This window comes from Oreochromis aureus, linkage group 11, assembly GCF_013358895.1.
Source record: "Oreochromis aureus strain Israel breed Guangdong linkage group 11, ZZ_aureus, whole genome shotgun sequence".
Taxonomy (NCBI): domain Eukaryota; kingdom Metazoa; phylum Chordata; class Actinopteri; order Cichliformes; family Cichlidae; genus Oreochromis; species Oreochromis aureus.
In genome coordinates this window covers 38454577-38472348 of record NC_052952.1, presented here as the reverse complement: position 1 = coordinate 38472348, position 17772 = coordinate 38454577, and the positions used below count along the sequence as shown (strand labels likewise).

General features: G+C 43.8%; 1 protein-coding gene across 5 annotated transcripts; it reads right to left on the bottom strand.

The window, feature by feature from the left end:
* Positions 1-14792, bottom strand: cmtm7 (CKLF-like MARVEL transmembrane domain containing 7). Of its 5 annotated transcripts, none has more exons than XR_005614877.1 (6): positions 14510-14792; positions 12335-12511; positions 11185-11283; positions 10884-10962; positions 9946-10105; positions 1-1740 (listed from the first exon to the last, which is right to left on the bottom strand). XR_005614877.1 is itself a non-coding variant. In XM_031749561.2 (5 exons), exons 1-5 carry the CDS (start codon positions 14618-14620, stop codon positions 10098-10100), a joined length of 474 nt encoding a protein of 157 aa, XP_031605421.1. In that variant the 5' UTR covers positions 14621-14792; the 3' UTR covers positions 5330-10097. The 5 variants fall into 5 exon arrangements, 1 of the variants encoding a protein (XP_031605421.1); XR_005614876.1 differs by having other exon boundaries at positions 1-1736; XR_004200031.2 differs by lacking the exon at positions 1-1740 and adding an exon at positions 5330-9753 and having other exon boundaries at positions 9889-10105.
* Between the last annotated feature and the right edge of the window lie 2980 nt (positions 14793-17772).

Below are 17772 nucleotides of genomic sequence, written 5' to 3'. Positions count from 1 at the left end.
TAAACCTACACTAAACACGAGGGCACAAGAACAAAAACCTAAGAACTCATAACCCAGACCAAACTGAAACATAGAAATAATAATAATGAAAACAGCTAAAACTAAAGAATCAAAACATAAATCATAATACAGAAGAATACCAAAACACAAGAAACTGAAAATGCTGGGTCAAAATGACCCAGAACCGTGACAATGACAGCATCCATCTCGTCACAGAACGACTAAACAGCTGATACACCAACAAAATCACTCACAAACTTTCAAATTTGAGCATTTTTATTTCCTTGAAATCAGTTTGTCCTCATGTAAATGTCTTTATATACGTTTATTCAAGTGGCTCCAAAGTGTTTTCTTCAAACACTTGACAGGAAAAATGTGATATTTAACGATATGTTCACATTTAATAATATTCGGAGCGCCTCTAAGTTAGGATCACTGCCTCAGCCAAACAGTTAATGTGTGGTTTACATCCATGTCTGTCCACTCATGATACAGTACACACATGTAGTCAGTTATAGCCACTCACCTTTGAGTACTGACATCTCTGTCAGTGCGCCCCAGGGCAGCTGTGGCTACAATGTAGCTTGCCATCGCCAGTGTGTGAATGTAGTGTAAAGCGCTTTGGGGTCCTTAGGGACTGAGTAAAGCGCTATACAAATGCAGGCCATTTCATTCACTTCATCAAAGATCTGAATGCAATTCACATTGGTGTGAACATTTCTGAACTCTTTGGGGTCTTTACCTTACAATGTAACATCATTTGAGTCCAGATTTGTTGACTGTTTAAGTGGTGCTACATGAATAAAACTGAACAGATCTAAAGAAGGTGTTCCTGAAATTTGGCTTTATTAGAACAAGATGGATGGATGAGCACAGCCCTCTCAGCACAGGGCTGACAGGACTTATAAACTTATAAACCATAAAATACATAAAATAAACAGTGACTTAAAAGAAATCAATAAATACACAAACATTTCAACCGCTGCTTCCTCAGACTGCATGAGTAACAGGAACCACTCACTGTTGGATCTGTGAGTGCTAAAATTACACAGTTAGACACACATTGAACTTTGTTATCTGTCACATAATTCAAGCACAAACACGGACTAGCTGAGGCGAAGCCCGGCAGGCCGGGAGCAGGTACAGCCGCCTGTGTCACCGAGGACTGACTCACTTTTGGACTCAGCCTTGTGGATGTTGCAGGAACTGCAGGTTTGGGCACGTCAGCGCTGGCTTTGGTTCTGATGCTTGAGAACAGAACACGACTCAACATTAAAGAAGAGAAATAAGATCAGCTCGGTAGACTTTCACAGGAGTTGAACAGAAGTCTTCTGCTTTTCCTTCTGTACAGTTTAGGCTGGAGTTCAGGAAATGAGGGAGGCAGCTATGACTCACACTCCCCATCACACGCTGCCTGTGCAGGGTGTGTCCCATCAGAGTCCAGGAACACAGAGGTGCTCAGCTTATATAACAGTCAAACCAATCAAATGATGTTTCCACTAATTAAAATAAATCTTATGGAAACAAAACTATTGGTGAAAAATGTCCACCTCTAATGAAGGCGAATCATCCGACTCTAGCCAAAACCATCAGCCTGGTGCAGATTGATGAGGAAACGTTATTCTTCCTCACATCACAGAAACGACATGTTTATTTAATGTGTCACACGTTTTCACAGCTGCAGCTCTTCACACACTTCCTGTCCGGTGGAAACAGGCCGTGCTTCCTCACTCTTCCTTCCTCGGTGGATCAGGTCACGATGTCACGTGTGGGAGACAAACACAGACATAAGAGGAGTGTTTTTTCTCTCTAAGTTTAGTCTGTTTAAAGCATCAGTTTACTAAACTTAAACCTTCAAAATACACAGCTGCTTTAAACACAACTGTAAAAGATGCTAAAAGAAAACACATTATTCTGTCAAACTGTCACAACACGTGTTCTATTTAAGACCATTAACTCTGTTCTGATTGTATCGAGCCCTCGTCTGCAGCCTGTGAACGTTTTTTACACCGTTTTATTGAGAAGGTCTCTTCCACCAGGGCTCAAATCTTTCTGCTCATGAGCCCTCAGTGAGTCTGTGTCCTCTAGTCCAGGAGACTGTTGGTCATTTTAAGCCTGCAGGATCTCCAAATGATGCTGTCCCTCCCCGACTCTTAGAAGACGTGTTACCTACAGTTGGACCTTTGGTTCTCGAGCTGGTAAAACACAGTTTGATGTCAGGTGTAGTCCCTAAAGATGTTAAACACGCTGTAGTCAAACCCCTGCAAATTACAGGCCTATCTCCAAACTACCTTTTCTTTCCAAAATTCTTGAAAAGATGGTTTACAGCCAATTAATGGCCTTCCTGGGAAAGCAAAATGTTTTAGAGGTTTTCCAGTCTGGTTTTAAACCCTTTCACTGAATCAGCCCTGTTCAAAGTTTTAATGACATATTTTTAGCTCCTGACCCTGGGGACTGTGTTGTTCTGGTGCTTTTAGATTTGACAGCTGCGTTTGATACAGTGGATCACGCCATTTTACTGGGTGGGCATTAGGGACACAGCACTGGAGTGGTTCAGGTCCTACTTGTGGTGTGTGGTGTCCCACACAGCTCAGTTCTAGGCCCCCTCCTCTGGCTGCCTGTCTGTCAGAGGATAGACTTTAAAGTTCTGATGCTGGTCTATAAAGCTCTGAATGGTTTAGGACCGAAATACATCAGTGACCTCCTGACCCAGTATGAACCTTCCAGATCCCTCAGGTCATCTGGATCCGGTCTGTTATCAGTCCCCAGAGTCAGAACCAGACACGGAGAAGCTGCATTCAGCTTTTATGCTCCTTATATCTGGAACAAACTCCCAGAAAGCCTCAGATCAGCTGAAACACTCAGTTTATTTAAATCCAGGTTGAAGACTCACCTATTCTCAGCTGCTTTTGAATAAAGCACCAAATCCACACCTAAGTTTAAATTTCAAAAACTACTTTTTAACTACTGATTTTATCTACTGTTCTGATTTTATCTACTGTTTTGATATTTGATTTTATATACTGTTTTGTTTGTTTGTTTGTTTGCTTGTCTTAATCAATTTTAAATCATGCTTTTTATTTGTTTTTGTTTTTAATGTCTCTGTAAAGCACTTTGAATCACCTTGTTGTTGAATTGTGCTATATAAATAAACTTGCCTTGCCTCTTTGTATCTGCTTCCTCTTGGTTCTATACTGAGAAAACTTGGCGTTGCATTTCACTTCTATGCTGATGACTGTCAGATCTACGTCCCTCTAAAGAAAAAAGGCAGATACCTTACACAGCCTTTACTTCAGTGTCTCGATGACATTAAGGTTCGGATGTCTCTTAGCTTTTTAAAATTCAATGATAAAAAGACTGAGGTGATGGTTTTTGGTAGCACCACTGAGACCCCCAGTGTGTATTTAGATACCTTGGCCCAGTATGTTAAACCAGCTGTCACAAACCTGGGGGTCAAAGTGCACTGTGATCTGAAGTTTGACAGTCAGATTAAGGCAGCTGGCTAAAGCCAGTTTTTCACAGCTAGCCACGCCTTTGTTAGCACTTGGCTGGATTACTGTAATGCACTTTATACTGGGCTCAGTGCTTCATACATTACTCATCTACAGAGGGTGCAAAATGCTGCAGCTCATCTATTAACTGGGACTCAACACTCGAGCACATATTTCAGCTTCACTTCACTGGCTGCCCATTTCTTTTAGGATTTCTTTTAAAATTCTTTTATTTGCTTTTAAAGCCCTCCATGGCCTAGCCCCATCTCATCTCTCTGAGCTGCTACAGCTGTATACACCCACCCGCTCTCTCAGCTCAGCTGATCAGCTGCTCCTGAATGTACCCAGGACTGAGCGTAAACTTAGAGGAGATCGTGCTTTTGCTGTAGCAGCTCCCAAACTGTGGATTTCTCCCTTTAAAGATTAGACAGGCCTCTCCTCTGTTTTTAAGTCACTCCTGAAAACCCACCTCTACACGCTGACCTTTGACACCGTGTGAGATGTTGGTTTTATTTTTGTTGTTTCAGTTGATTCTGTTGTTTTATGTTGTTTTTTTAATATAGGGCTGTTTTAATGTTTATGTATTATGGGTTTTCTTTTCTTTGCTGCTTTGTTTTATTCTATTGTTCTTAACATATCTGCTGTGCAGCACTTTGTTCCTGTGCTGGCTATGTTAAAGTGCTTTATAAATAAAGTTGGATTAGATAAAGTGGTGTGGGTGTTCCACAGGGATCACTTTTAGGACTCTTTATCTTTCTAATGTTTGCTAATAATCCGCACTGTTCTCTACATGCCGGTAACGCTTTCATGTGTTTTCAAAATGTGCCTCAAACATCAGCAGAACGCCAAACCTCTGTATACAAATACACACACAGTCATATCAGTGTGTGTAAAGTCCTTAAACACGTGAAGAGATGAGTTTTACACAAAGACTTAACTAAACAGATAAATGCATCATTTTGTTAATTGTAATTATAAATAATACGTTGTTTCCGTTCCTCATGTTGTATGAAACTAGCACAGAGACAGAAATGGTGCAATGAGCCTTTAATTCAAAACATGCAATAAATCACAACTTGTAGTTTGAACACATTTTAAAAATGTAGAAAAACAACTTGAGTCGTGTTTGTGATGTCACTCATAATACTGTACACATCTTTTATTGTAATATAATAAAATCACAAGTCCAGCCTGAACGTGGCTCCTCACCGAAGCCAAGTGACCAATCCACACCCACAGAACATTAAGGCACTTTGGAGAAAACACTAAATGAACTACCAGGTGACCGTGTCCACTGGGCTCCTCGCTCTCATATGTATACTTGTTTTCTTTAAAACTGGAAATCTGTTCCTAGTCTCGATCTCAAACGGTGAACAATTCACAGATTCAGGAACTTTAAGAAGCAAACGTCCAATCAGAATTTAATGTTGGAGAAAGAAGGAACCTTTGAAACAGCTGTTAGGACGGCTGCTCCACGACCTGCTTTTACAGGTTTGTCTATTCCTGGCGCCGCCCCGTGTGTCACCACAGGAAATAGCAGTGACAGGATTCAGCTCAAGCAAAATGACTTTAACAAAAAAAAGTTTTAATATGAGCTGAATAATCGACCAAATCTATGCAGGACTTTAGTCTGTAGTAGAAACACAATCAGACTAAAAGTTGCTGTTGGAGTAAAATGTTTCCATGTGTGAAGCTTTGTTGGTCTCAAATGAAGTCAAACAGTCACCTTTCTCACTCACTATGTGTTAATAGACCTCTCTGCATTGAATCATATCTGTTATTAATCTCTGTCTCTCTTCCACAGCATGTCTTTATCCTGTCTTCCTTCTCTCACCCCAACCAATCACAGCAGATGGCCCCGCCCCTCCCTGAGCCTGGTTCTGCCGGAGGTTTCTTCCTGTTAAAAGGGAGTTTTTCCTTCCCACTGTCGCCAAAGTGCTTGCTCATAGGGGGTCATATGATAGTTGGGGTTATCACTGTTGAATTATTGTAGGGTCTAACTTACAATAGAAAGCGCCTTGAGGCGACTGTTGTTGTGATTTGGTGCTGTGTAAATAAAGTTGAATTGAATTAAATAAAGGAATGGATATTCTTGATTTGACATCATTTATATTGATTTTCAAAGCTTTCTGTCAAACTGCACACACTCTGTAAGTGAACAATGACTTTCAAGTCTTGACCAATTGCGTACGAGCTTTGGCTGCTTTCCACTAAACTGGAACATTTGTACAAACAAATCTCACTCGGAGACCGAGCGGTTGAAGCCGTTTCCCTCCGACAGTGAAACATGTAATGAGCAGCAGGGTCACTCAGACCTGACTGTAACGTATTAGCCGTCCAGATTCATAACCAGTCTAATGAATGTTTCTGTCGCCCAGTGGACACGCAGCCGTACATCAGGTCACTTTGCAGCGGTGAGAATATCATCATCAAGCTGGAGCCAGAATAAATAATGTAAACAATGTGGTTTGTCTGTGGTGGAGCCAGGATCCATCAGAGGCATGGAAATAACTGTAAACGCTCACAGCAACACCTTCAAATATCCTTCTGGAAAACCACATCGGCGCCCCACACCTTCATTTTGGATTCATGCAAAACGTCCAGACGGAAAATTAAAGCCCAGCTTTAGGGTTAAAAAACATTCCAAGGACACGGAAACAAGAAAAAAGTTTGAATTTTATCCCAAACTGGAAAAACAGCATAGTAAAAGTTCAACAATAGAAATACTAAATACATACAAAAACCAAAAATCTTTTCACGTGTTGTGATTTAACACGAGTTAGGATGATGTAACGGCCTGCTGCAGTAAGCTTATCAGTGTATCGCACAGGAAATCAAACTCTTACAAATGAAGCTGGTGCAGACAGGAAACCAAAGAGGCAGCAAGCACAGCAAGTGAGCATGGTGGACCATCACGAACAGCATCACAGCGTGAAATAAAGCTTATGAGACACGTGACAGTAACGGGATGTGAACCCCTGCACACTGTGAGATCCTCAGGCATAACTGCCTTTGGCTGTTAGGGCTTCAGGTCCTGACTCAGTGGGGGCAGGCAGGATGTGATGTCACTGTTGTGAAGTCAGTCCCTGCAGCCTATCAAACAGGACCGTGGCTCTCGGCAGCTGCAAACGACGCCATCGCGACTGCTGAGGCCGACCCCACAGGTCAGGTCAGACCGTGTTACACTGTATGAGGAACTCGCAGTCTCTACCTGCAGTGTCACATGATTCCATGACCAGCTCCAGATAATAAAGGGCTCAATGATCGCTCTTATTGAAATTAATACCAAGTGTTTCAGTGTCTTAGTCTGTGGCGTAAGGACACATTTTACTACTGAAAGCTAAAAGCCTGTGGGCGGGGCTTGTACCCTGGACAGGTCGCCCCACCTATGTCTTAGGACTGTGAGAGGAAACCCACACAGGGAGAACGTGAAGCTCACAACCTAACTATGCTTTTTAAAGTTAGTTTACGAAGTTGTCTAAAGCTAAAAACATTCTTACAAAAAGCTCACATGCTTCATCAAGTTCCTACACTAACTAGAACATCCTGACGGTTCCCACAGTCGAGCAGGAACCTGTTATGATGTCACACAGTGTGTAGGGATCCAGGATCAGACACTAACGAGTATTTAAATGTACTAAAAGTACTGTGTAAACCTAAACTTCCACAGTTTAACATTCAGGTTGAATCCAATTAGAGGTCAATCCTTCGTCTGGTGCTCTGAGCTACTTCAGAGGAAATTTCAGACACATTCAGTGCAGAGTCAGAAGCTTCACTAAGATGTTGACAGGACAGTAAGGCAGTAATCTCAGGATTATCGTTGCACATCGAATGGTTTCACTCGTTTGTGATTGACAGGTGGCCGAAAAGGTTCCAACTTTGAGCCTTTTTATCATAAGAATTAAAGCGAGTACAACTTTGGGTCCTACAAAGATCACGCAGCAGAAAAACTGGAAACGTTTACAGCAGTTTATCTGCACACCTGTAAACTGGGATTAATCACTAAAAACAATCAAACGATAAATGGCACTTTGTTATTAAAGACCAATAAGACAACCAGCAGCTGTCATGTGAACACTGACATGTTAGCATGAACTCCCGTCTGTCGAAGGACATCGGCAGTGCAGGCGAGAAAAAATGGGCTTGGCGTTAACAGTCATGCTGGGTTACACTTGTTAGCTAGTGCTATACTAACCTCTTCATTAAATTCCATTTAATACATGTTAACTATGTATAAATAATGCCGAGTTAACGAACTTTAATTTGTTTAACAATCACTTAGCTGTGAGCTAACGTCTCGGCTAACGTTGGCCACCTGCCGCCTTTGACGTGCGCCTCTCGATTCGTAACGATCCTTCACGTTAAAGTTTTCAGGTTCAGAGGTGTGACTTCATTTGAGTCCATGAGAGACGTTTGCAGAGCTGACAGCCCAGAGATGCTGCGCGTGGTCGGAGCTAGCGGTTAGCGGGCGTGGAAATCACTGTGTGCAGATTAATAAAAGTTTGTCGTCACTGAATGAAAGATTAATAACTCTGATCAGAATACGAACGGGCTGGGAGAGGTACGCAGAGATTGTGCTTAAACAGTCGGACGACTGTAAATCGGCTAACACGCTGCGCTCACTGCAGCACATCGAATATTTACAGCATCTTTTCTCTGTTAGCTCATCTGTGCTTTCACTGATGTGACGTTACAATGACGTCAGCTCATATTTTACAGCTTTTCTTCTGGAAAACACACATTTTCCAAAAATGTAGCTTCCAACATATAATTATAAATCCAAACAGTTTTAAATGAATGATGGTTAATATTTACTTAAATAAACTAAAATGTCTTCTTCTGTCCATAGACACACACTTTTAATCTATTTGGTTCATTTGAATCCATCTCAGCACGACTGAACGAAGTATCATTGATCATTAATCACGTGAATATTTGGATAATCTGAATGAATCCAGTTTATAATCCTGTTACATGTCATTACATTTATTAATCCACACAGATTTCCACACAACTCGTTTTTACAAATAATCCTGATATAATTTATACATCGCTCTCTTTTGGCATCCCTTAAAATAATTACCGAGGTGCTTTTTATATACAAAACTAGACAAAATTTTAAATTCAGATGGCAAAGAGTTTGGTTCTTTTAAGCACCGAGGAGAGCTGAACAAAGAGTAATTACAATAATCTGCAGTTGCTGCTGAAACGTCTCTAAACTGCGAGGAGTTCAGTTACAGATTGAATCCACGTTTGTGAAATATTACAGAATCAGTGACACGTTCTTCCTCCGTAACACAGACGCTGTGCTTTGGCCTTTATTTCTCTTATTGTCGGTAAATCCCACAGGCAGACGTCAAACACTGGCGCTTCCCACAGAACACCTCACGACACATAAAAACAGGCCGACATTCAGGTTTATTTGCTGTAACTGTGTCTACGGGCCACGGACGCGCTGAGAGTCAATAAATGTGAGCTGTGATCGGATTTAACATGATACAAACTGAACCGCGTGTTTTCTGATGTATTTGTCGGGTTTTCGAGCATCTCAAGCAGAACAGCTGGAGACTTTTATGTAAGTGGGTGTGTCCAGGAGTCAAACAGGTTCTTAGATTTATCTGCAGCTTTGTTTGTAATATTAATGAACGATGACATCATTACTGACCCACATAATGAATATGAGATTTTTTCAATCGTTAAAATTTGTAACCCGTTTACATGCGTGTGGTTTTAGACGGGTTACACGTGTTTGGCCCGGCGTGCAGCGTCGCGTCAAGCGTCTTCAGTTTCCTTGAATCTTTAAAAAATGACCCAGCTGGCTAAAACAAACTGAACCTCCAGTGGGTTAGACTCCGCCCACGGGCCTCCTGACAACCAAAGAAATAATGTTTTCTGCCACGTGTCTTTACTCGCCAAAAATGAGGCTTTTTTGTTTTTTTGCTTTGTTGGCATGCCGACGTTTTACCTGTTTCACTTCATTTGTGAGCATGCTGCTGAACCCACAGCCCCTGAGTACATTTTTAGCATGCTAACAACGACATTAGCATGCAACTCGTGTTTGAGTGATAAGAATATTTCAACACTAATATTTTAAAGTAGAACTGCTGTAATTTTAATACATCTGTGGTGCAAACTGCTTCTGCAGAGCTCGAGGAAGTTTCAGAACCGAAGGACGAGCCGGGCGCCGTAAACCGTGAGCACACGCTCATTTATGGCACACAGCAGCAAGAGGGCGCCATCGCTTTAGAGCTTACGCCTCATTCTTAAAGAAAAGAAAAAAGAAAGAAAACAACAGGAATGATGGGAAATGTAGTAAAGGCGATAGTTCCAGGTGACTGTGCTGTCATTCATTAATGAGGATTACTGATGGTTCAAATGTGACCCAGAGCACCGTTACCGTGGAAACGTGACCGCAGCGGTCCGATTTAACGAGGAAGTAAAAAATAACACTGACTGCTGTCCCGTCCAGCCGGTCCTGCGTCGGCGCTCCTCTGCAGTAAGATTTATGATCACATCCATTTATTCAGGCGGTTGCTTGGCAGAGAAGAACCAGGACACAGCAAACTGCCAACACAGCCATCTGACTCCATCGTGACGGGACGCTTTTTACATGGCTGCAGAAAAGCATGATGGGAGAAACATGGGGGGAGAGAGTGTGTTAGAGTCTCAGAGCAGTGGAGGTAATTGCTGTCATGTGGATCGGCCTCACGTGTTTGGATGTGGCTTGAAGAAAACAGTTGGTTCACTGTTTGGGAAACAATCAGGGTTTGTGCCTTTAAAGCACTTTTAACTGATTAGCATCGTTAGCATTCTTCAGGGAAACCCTCCTCCTATCACAGGGAAGTAAACTCCAGCAGCGAGCTGGACGTTTGCATTAATTGTAAGATAACAATGTTTTAAATGTGGTATGCAGCCAATATGCACCAATCAGGTGTAACATGATGAGCGTGTCCCTAATATTGTGTTTGGTTGCACCCGTCGAGGCTGTGCTGTGGGTGGAGCCTTTGTGGATCGGACCGTTTGTGTAGCACCTCCCACTGACGCTCAGCTGGCTGAGATGGCCCGTGACCCCGTGACCCTGTGACCGCTGCTCCTTCCTTGGAGCCCTGCAGGCCCCACAGGAGCTGCAGTGTTGCAGCTGCTCTGAGCCAAACTGTCACAAATCCTCACGCTCGTCCGTTTTCCTGCCTCTAACATCGACTTTGAGGACAAAACGCTCACTTGTCCCTGAATGCGCTGCATTTTAACAACGTGCTGCACATGAAGCGTGCTAATAAAAAGCCGGCGAGGCCATGGAGGTTTTATTCTGCAGCACGTTAAAAAGACGACACCCCCGACCGTGTGAGCAGGTAACAGGCTCAGAGCCAGAAGCAGGTGAAGGACAGGACCTACCAGACTGAGGCCCACACGCCACGCTGTAAGATGTCCACAAGTTCACGGCCATCAGGAACGTCGCTATGAATCCAAACACCTGTGAACAAACACACAACGCGTTACAAACACCTTTCAAAGTAAAGCTGCTCAAGTTTACCAACTGATCTAACTCCGCTCAGAGAAGTTCAGGCGGGACCACAAACTTAATGTGACGTCCTGTGTGGTCAGACGGAGGACTCGCTCGGGCTCCAGGAGCCACACAGAGCTGGTCTGCTGCAAAGCGACACAACGTGAGTCTCGCAGCTGTGCGCTTACGTACCGATCCGGCCACCAGCGCCGACGCTCCACCGCTCTTCGCCGAGGCGATGATGGAGGCGATGAGGATGAGGATGCATCCCACAGAGTAATGAAAGAACTCCTGAAACAGCAGAGGAACAATAAACAGAAGATTTCTCAGCATCTGTCAGCACCTCGTTTCCACCACAGAGGAGCTCCGAGCCTCCCTCAGAGCTCCGCTTTAGTGGAAGGCTTCAAAGTCGGGTTTGCTTCTGAAACCAGGATACAAACATTCACTCTGCGGTGAGCTTGAAGTCCAGTTTCACTCGCACGAGTTTTCATAGATTCATTAATAAATAATGCTGTACAGGAAGTGCTTTTAACTTGGAAGTACATCATGACAAAGTACAGATCGATGCTTCCTCTCCAGCACGTCTCTCATCCTGCAGTTAGATGAGCTCGCTGAGAGTTCAGCACAGGAACCAGACCTGCACCGCAGCTGCTGGACTTTCAAAATAAGAGCAAGGGGACTGACCGGGGGGGGTCGGGTGACATGGAGGCAGATGCTCTGCTGTGGAGCTTTATCAGTACTGTTTACAGCTGAGCAGACTTTGGGTGCATGTATGAACAGCGTCCATATGAAGATCAGCTGTCATCTCACAATTTAGCTTTTTAACATTTCTCTGGATTCAACAGAACAGAAAAGGGAAATCTGAGCGCGTGTGGAAGCATACATCTGATTTTGGATCAAGTGCTTCCTGCTAGTTTGCTGCAGGTTGTTTCGGTCTCAGACTGAGAGCATCGTTTGGTGCTCACTAACATTTTTCAAGGTCACAAAGCTCTCAAAAGAAGCAGCTGATTTGTTTCATTTTGATCCAAAATCTGAGATTTAGTGAATCTGAAAGTCGTCTGTGCTCACGGCCGAAGGTAAACGAGCGGCTGCTGGTGCACTACAAGCACCATGCATCAGAAGCTTTCTTCCTTCCTTGAACTCCACAGAGAACCTAGAAGAACATTTGGGTAAATATTCTTCTGGCTTCTCAGCGTTGCATAACGGCAGCTTCCTGTTACGCTACGCTGAGAATCAAACACTCAAATCTTCGATGCAGAAGTTCGGCTGAAATGCAGAAGTGAGACTGAGGAAATCAGCGAACTGAACCGACACACACAGATGGAAGCGTCGCTCTCCTTACCGTCAGCGGCCAGTTGATGCAGGGCATCCTCCGCTGCAGCCTGCACAGGTGCATGAGGAAGAAGATGAGGAAGGCTACGAGGAACCACAGCGTCACCACCTCGAAGTACTGGAAGGCCGCCCAGCTGGGCCAGCCGCGAGTGCAGAACACACACAGGAAGGCGATGAGCAGGGAGATCTGGGAAAAGGGAAATTCTTTTTAATATCTGCTTATTTTGCATTAGAGGCGAGCAGCGGTTTGAGGACATGCACCACATGTTTTTGCATCTTCTTGTTTAAGCAAGCAAAAGAGAACGAAGCGATGCGCCGCGTTCACGGCCGATGGTTTTCAGAAGAGCTCCAGTATCTTCCACCTCAGGATCGGCTGGTTTCTCCATACACTGTAAAAATGTTACTGCTGAACTGTTTGTTTCACAGAGTGGGGAAAACTCACCGTCTGTAACAAACAGCCTCTGTGGATTTCCACACCCATCATCTGATCCAGTTTTCTGTCCCTGTCCCAGCTTCTTTAAAACATCTTGCTGGCATCAAATTTGAAATGAGTGTTTATTTTCAGACAAATAAATAAATAAATACATAAATAAATGGTACATTTGGTTCTGGCACCTTCAGCTCAGTTACAGCGCAGGTAAACACTGTGTGGGGACGATTCGGCCCAAATGTGAGGAGGTAGGATTTAAGAGTTTCAGGGGTCGGCTGTGGCTCTGATGCCACAGAAACTCTGATATTTAACCCACACCTGATGTGACGGCACACCCTGAACCAACCGGGCCAAATGTGGCAGAAAGCCGTAAACACGGGCAGTTCCTGGGTCAAACGGCTGCTTGAGTCTGGGTAATAGCTCTGTTTCAGCATCTGATTTGTGTTTTTGTTGTTTTTAGTTTAAAGATATGAATATTATCAAACACGCTAACATTTACGTCTCAAAGGAACAAGTTTCAAACTGACTGTTGAGTTGAACCAACGAGGATCAGTCGCTCTGCTGTTATCTCAGACCGAGAGTACACCCGCTGGGGTACACGTAGGAAATTCTGCATACGAATGAATGTGTTCAGAAATAATAAATGAGGTGAGCTTCACTTCTGCAGGTCTGTTCTGTTCAACTGCACGCCAACACAAATATCAGCCAATCACATGGCACCGATCGATTTAAGCACACAGACCCGGCAGAGACGACCCGCTGAAGTTCACGCTGAGCATCAGAATGATGGAGAAAGGCGATCTGAGTGACTTTGAACATGGTTGTTGGTCTTAGTGTTTCAGAAACACATTTTCGAGCTGATAGGAAGGCACCAGGACCCCGAATAAACACTCGTTACGACCATCGCATGCAGAAGAGCATCTCGGAATGAACGCGTCGAACATCGAAGCAGATGAGCTACGGCAGCAGAAGACCACACCAGGTGATCAGAAAAACGCTGCCTGGTCTGATGAGTCTCAGTTTCTGCTGCAACCGTCAATGACGGAGTCAGAGTTTGAGGAAACAGCATGAAAGCGTGGATCCACTCTGGCCTGTATCAGCAGTTAGAGCTTCACTGGAACGCCACAGCCTACCTGAGTGTGGTTGTTGATCACGGTCATTTTGACCACAGCGTACCATCTTCTGATTGGCTGCTTCCAGCAGGATGACGCTCCACGTCACAAAATCATCTCAGACCTGACAATGGTCACTGCGATCACATGACCAAAGTCCCTGAGAAATGTTTCCAACAGCTTGTTGAATCTGAGCCTCGAAGCATAAAAACATTTCTAAAGGAAAAACTGGATCTAACCGTTTTGTGCCAGTAAAGTGTACCTAATAAAGTGCCCAGTGAGCGGTTCTAATGGTTCTATTATAATAATATGAGGACACATAAAAAGCTGGAGGGGTCCCCTGTAAAAGGGCAGGGGGGTCTGTAGCTGTCTCTGAGCCCCGGGCCCTGTTTTCTGTTCGCCCGTCCCTGTTTTAGACTCAGTTTCACAGGAAATTGATGGAAGTTGCTACGAAAATCAATATTTCTCCATCAGGAGACGATCACTCCGAGCATCACAGGCCGATCAATAACAACAACAGTCGTTTAAATATTTCACAGTGAAAGTTTCTTGTATCTAAATCTTAGAAAACTCTGCCACGCGCACATAAACCCGGGTAGAACCGGGTAAAGTCCCGGGGTTTGTCCGCCGGACCGACTCTTACCAGCTGTCCGATCTTGAGCAGTCCCGGGATGGTCCGGGTGTAGCCCAGGTTCAGGCCGCTCTCCCCGGATGTCCTGGTCGTTGTTGTCGTGGTGATGACGGTGTGAGACATGACGCCGGTAAACAGCACGGTAAATAAAACGTTTAAACGAGTTTAACCGCAGCGGAAAGTCACCGTCGACCGTCCGACACGACACAACCCGTTTTTATCACTGAAGTCAACGCGCAGCAGATAAACGCGACCGCTTCCAGGACGTATTTCACAATAAAAGCACCGGAAAAAACCCTGTCCGCTCACAATCAGTTTAGTGTGTATTCATATATTTTCAGTATTATAACAGTAGCACATTTTTAATTAACTTTGGTTTTTTTGAGTGTATTTTTTCTGAACGTGTCTGAAATATCTTTTTTTTTTAAAGTTGCATAGACTGTATATAAAAAATGAACACCAGCACTTTGACGTCACCCACTGGTTTTGGACATTTTAGAGCCTTGTTTTCTTATTAGTGTACATGCACACACACATATGCCTGCTGATCAGTGTTCCATAACATCTTATGTATCTCCTCCTTAACAGGTGAGCCAATCTGAGAGAAACTTTGCACCCACATCATTGAGATGAGTCATTAACACTTATTTTAAATCACAGTTTGTTTGATTTTTGTGTAAATTCTACTCCTTTCATCATCCTCCATGAATAAAATGTTGTGTTCTCCTTTTGCGTTCTTTCATTTGTCATGCCCACCAACATCACCCGTACATGACTCAACAATCACCAAAGTTTTGGTGTTCTCTCAGTGAAATCTTGAATTTCCGTATCTAAAAACTGGAGCTCCGCTTTCTTGGACAGTCTGTTAGTACAGAGACCTCACAGCAGACATGTTATTGGTCACATGATGTCATTAAAAATGCTCCAAAAGCTCCAACGGCATAAACACGGTCCAGAGGTCCAGCTCAGGGACTCCAGCCACGCCCTGTGGCCATCCATCTGTTAGTCAATGACTGGCCACGCCCCTAAATTTAAGTCTCAAAACTCACAGATATTGAAAAAAATTATTCGGTGTTACAATTGTTATAAAGGGGGAAACTGTAGAGACCAAACAGTTTATATTTCTGCTGTAAAGTTTTAACATGAGAGTCTATGGGGGCTGACTCACTGCTGCCCCTGCTGGACGTCTCAGGAACTGCAGGTTGTGGTGGATTCATGTCATTTATTTATTGTTGCTTGTTTTACAATAAATGAAAGATGACTTATAAAAATAAGTAAAAATGATCAATTATGTTAAAGCTGAACATCAAGTTCAATGTTTGAGATGTTTATTCTAACTCAAACACGGCTCTCATTTTGTTGGCGAATTTGATTCTTTTAACTATTCATCAGATAGTTCATGATCCATCATGATTCAGAAAATAATACAGGGAGATCTCTGATGAGACCATAGTTTGTTGTTAGGATACCTAACGGGAAATTACACAGAGAGAGAGAGAGAGTCAGTAATATCGTTTAATTCCATCTTTATTCATGAAATCACTGTATTGTGGTTTCTGTTATTTCCCTTTACATCTGAGAGTAATATTTATTTTACAAGATAACTTTAATCAGTCTGAGACGGCAGCAGCACACAGACAATCATGAATGGTGCCTGATAACGCTGGACTTTATGTTGCTTTCTGACTGAAACATGCTGTGAGTCTGCTTGTGCTTGCTGTTAGGCCTTTATTTTGAAGCAGACATCCTGTGTGTGCAGGTTTTTGGGTGGCTGAGGTGTCAGCGTTGACCTGTGGGCTGAGTGGAGGTGTGGTCTCTGTCAGGAAGCACTGCAGCAGCAGCAGCAGCTTCCAGAGAGGCAGGAATGTTCCCGAGCAGCATGACAACAGAGCTGCTGTCAGGACGTTTCCCTTTAAACTGAACACACACACACACACACACACACACACACACACACACACACACACACACACACACACACACACACACACACACACACACACACACCTCCATTAGGAGCTCAGCACCATTTTCTCTGTTTTCTGTTTGAATATTTCATGTTTAAGCAGGAAACATGAGATAAAAATCCTCTTCTTAAAGAGTGTGCAGACGTGCAGACGTGCTCATCCTGAGGTAACAGAAAATGACCTGAAGTTCACTAATCAGACTCTCTCAGGCTGAGCTGTGAATATGAACGTCTTTTTTCTGACTTCAACACGATCTTCGTGGACACACAGAAGGACACGAAGTTCCTACGCTTCTGCGATGGATGCAGGTCAGGTTCACCACATAAGCGCTAACCATAAGTGGGAGGAGCTACAGTTGAGCTGTTTTACTTTAAAAGTGTGCAACCATTAAGCACATCATGCTCGCTAGCTTGTTTCTGTGGCGTGTTCATGAGTACAGATGTGTTCCTGTGCAGGTGATAAATGATAAACTTCCACTGTGCACGACGTAGAGCTGAGAGGTGGTGCCTGTGCCAGTCCCCATCCAGAGCTCCCAGTCAAAGGTTAGGGTGGGGACGTGGATCGACCTCTGAGTCGACAGCTTCGTTTTCACCAACACCCCACATAGCAAAATTGGTATGGCCCCATCTGGCCCACACAGTGTGCTTATACATACCCCACATACTGCAAAGAATGACGGCCCTTTGGTGGCCCACACATGGGCCAGCACAAGACCAGTTGCAGACACACTGCTGGGCCAGAACAGTTCCAGCTCTGGCCCCGGATGTCAGACTAATGTGTACCTTAATCAAGCCATATAATAACAACATGTGCCAGAACATAATAGTAACATGAAGAAACTCTGTTCAGACAGTGAACGGACTGATTCTCATTTAGCGCTTTTCCACTCTCCCAGATTACTCAAAGTGCTCTACACAACATGTCACATTCACACACTTTCTCTAAACTGAGTGCTTCCTAACTACTTTCATACACACTCTTCTCTTGACATGCAGACTGGAGGAGCCAGGGATCGAACCACTAACCTTCTGATCAGTAGGTGACCTGCTCTACCGCCTGAGCTACAGCCACCCTGTGGTAAACATGAGTGAACCCTCACTAGGTTTTGGATAAAGTGTACACAAACCTGTCAAACCTGCATTTGAAACGTTGGCTACCATAGCAGTATAGTACAGGGTGGGCCATTTATATGGATACAGCGTAATAACATGGGAATGGTTGGTGATATTAAAGTCCTGTTTGTGGCACATTAGTATATGTGAGGGGGCAAACTCCTCAAGATGGGTGGTGACCATGGTGGCCATTTAG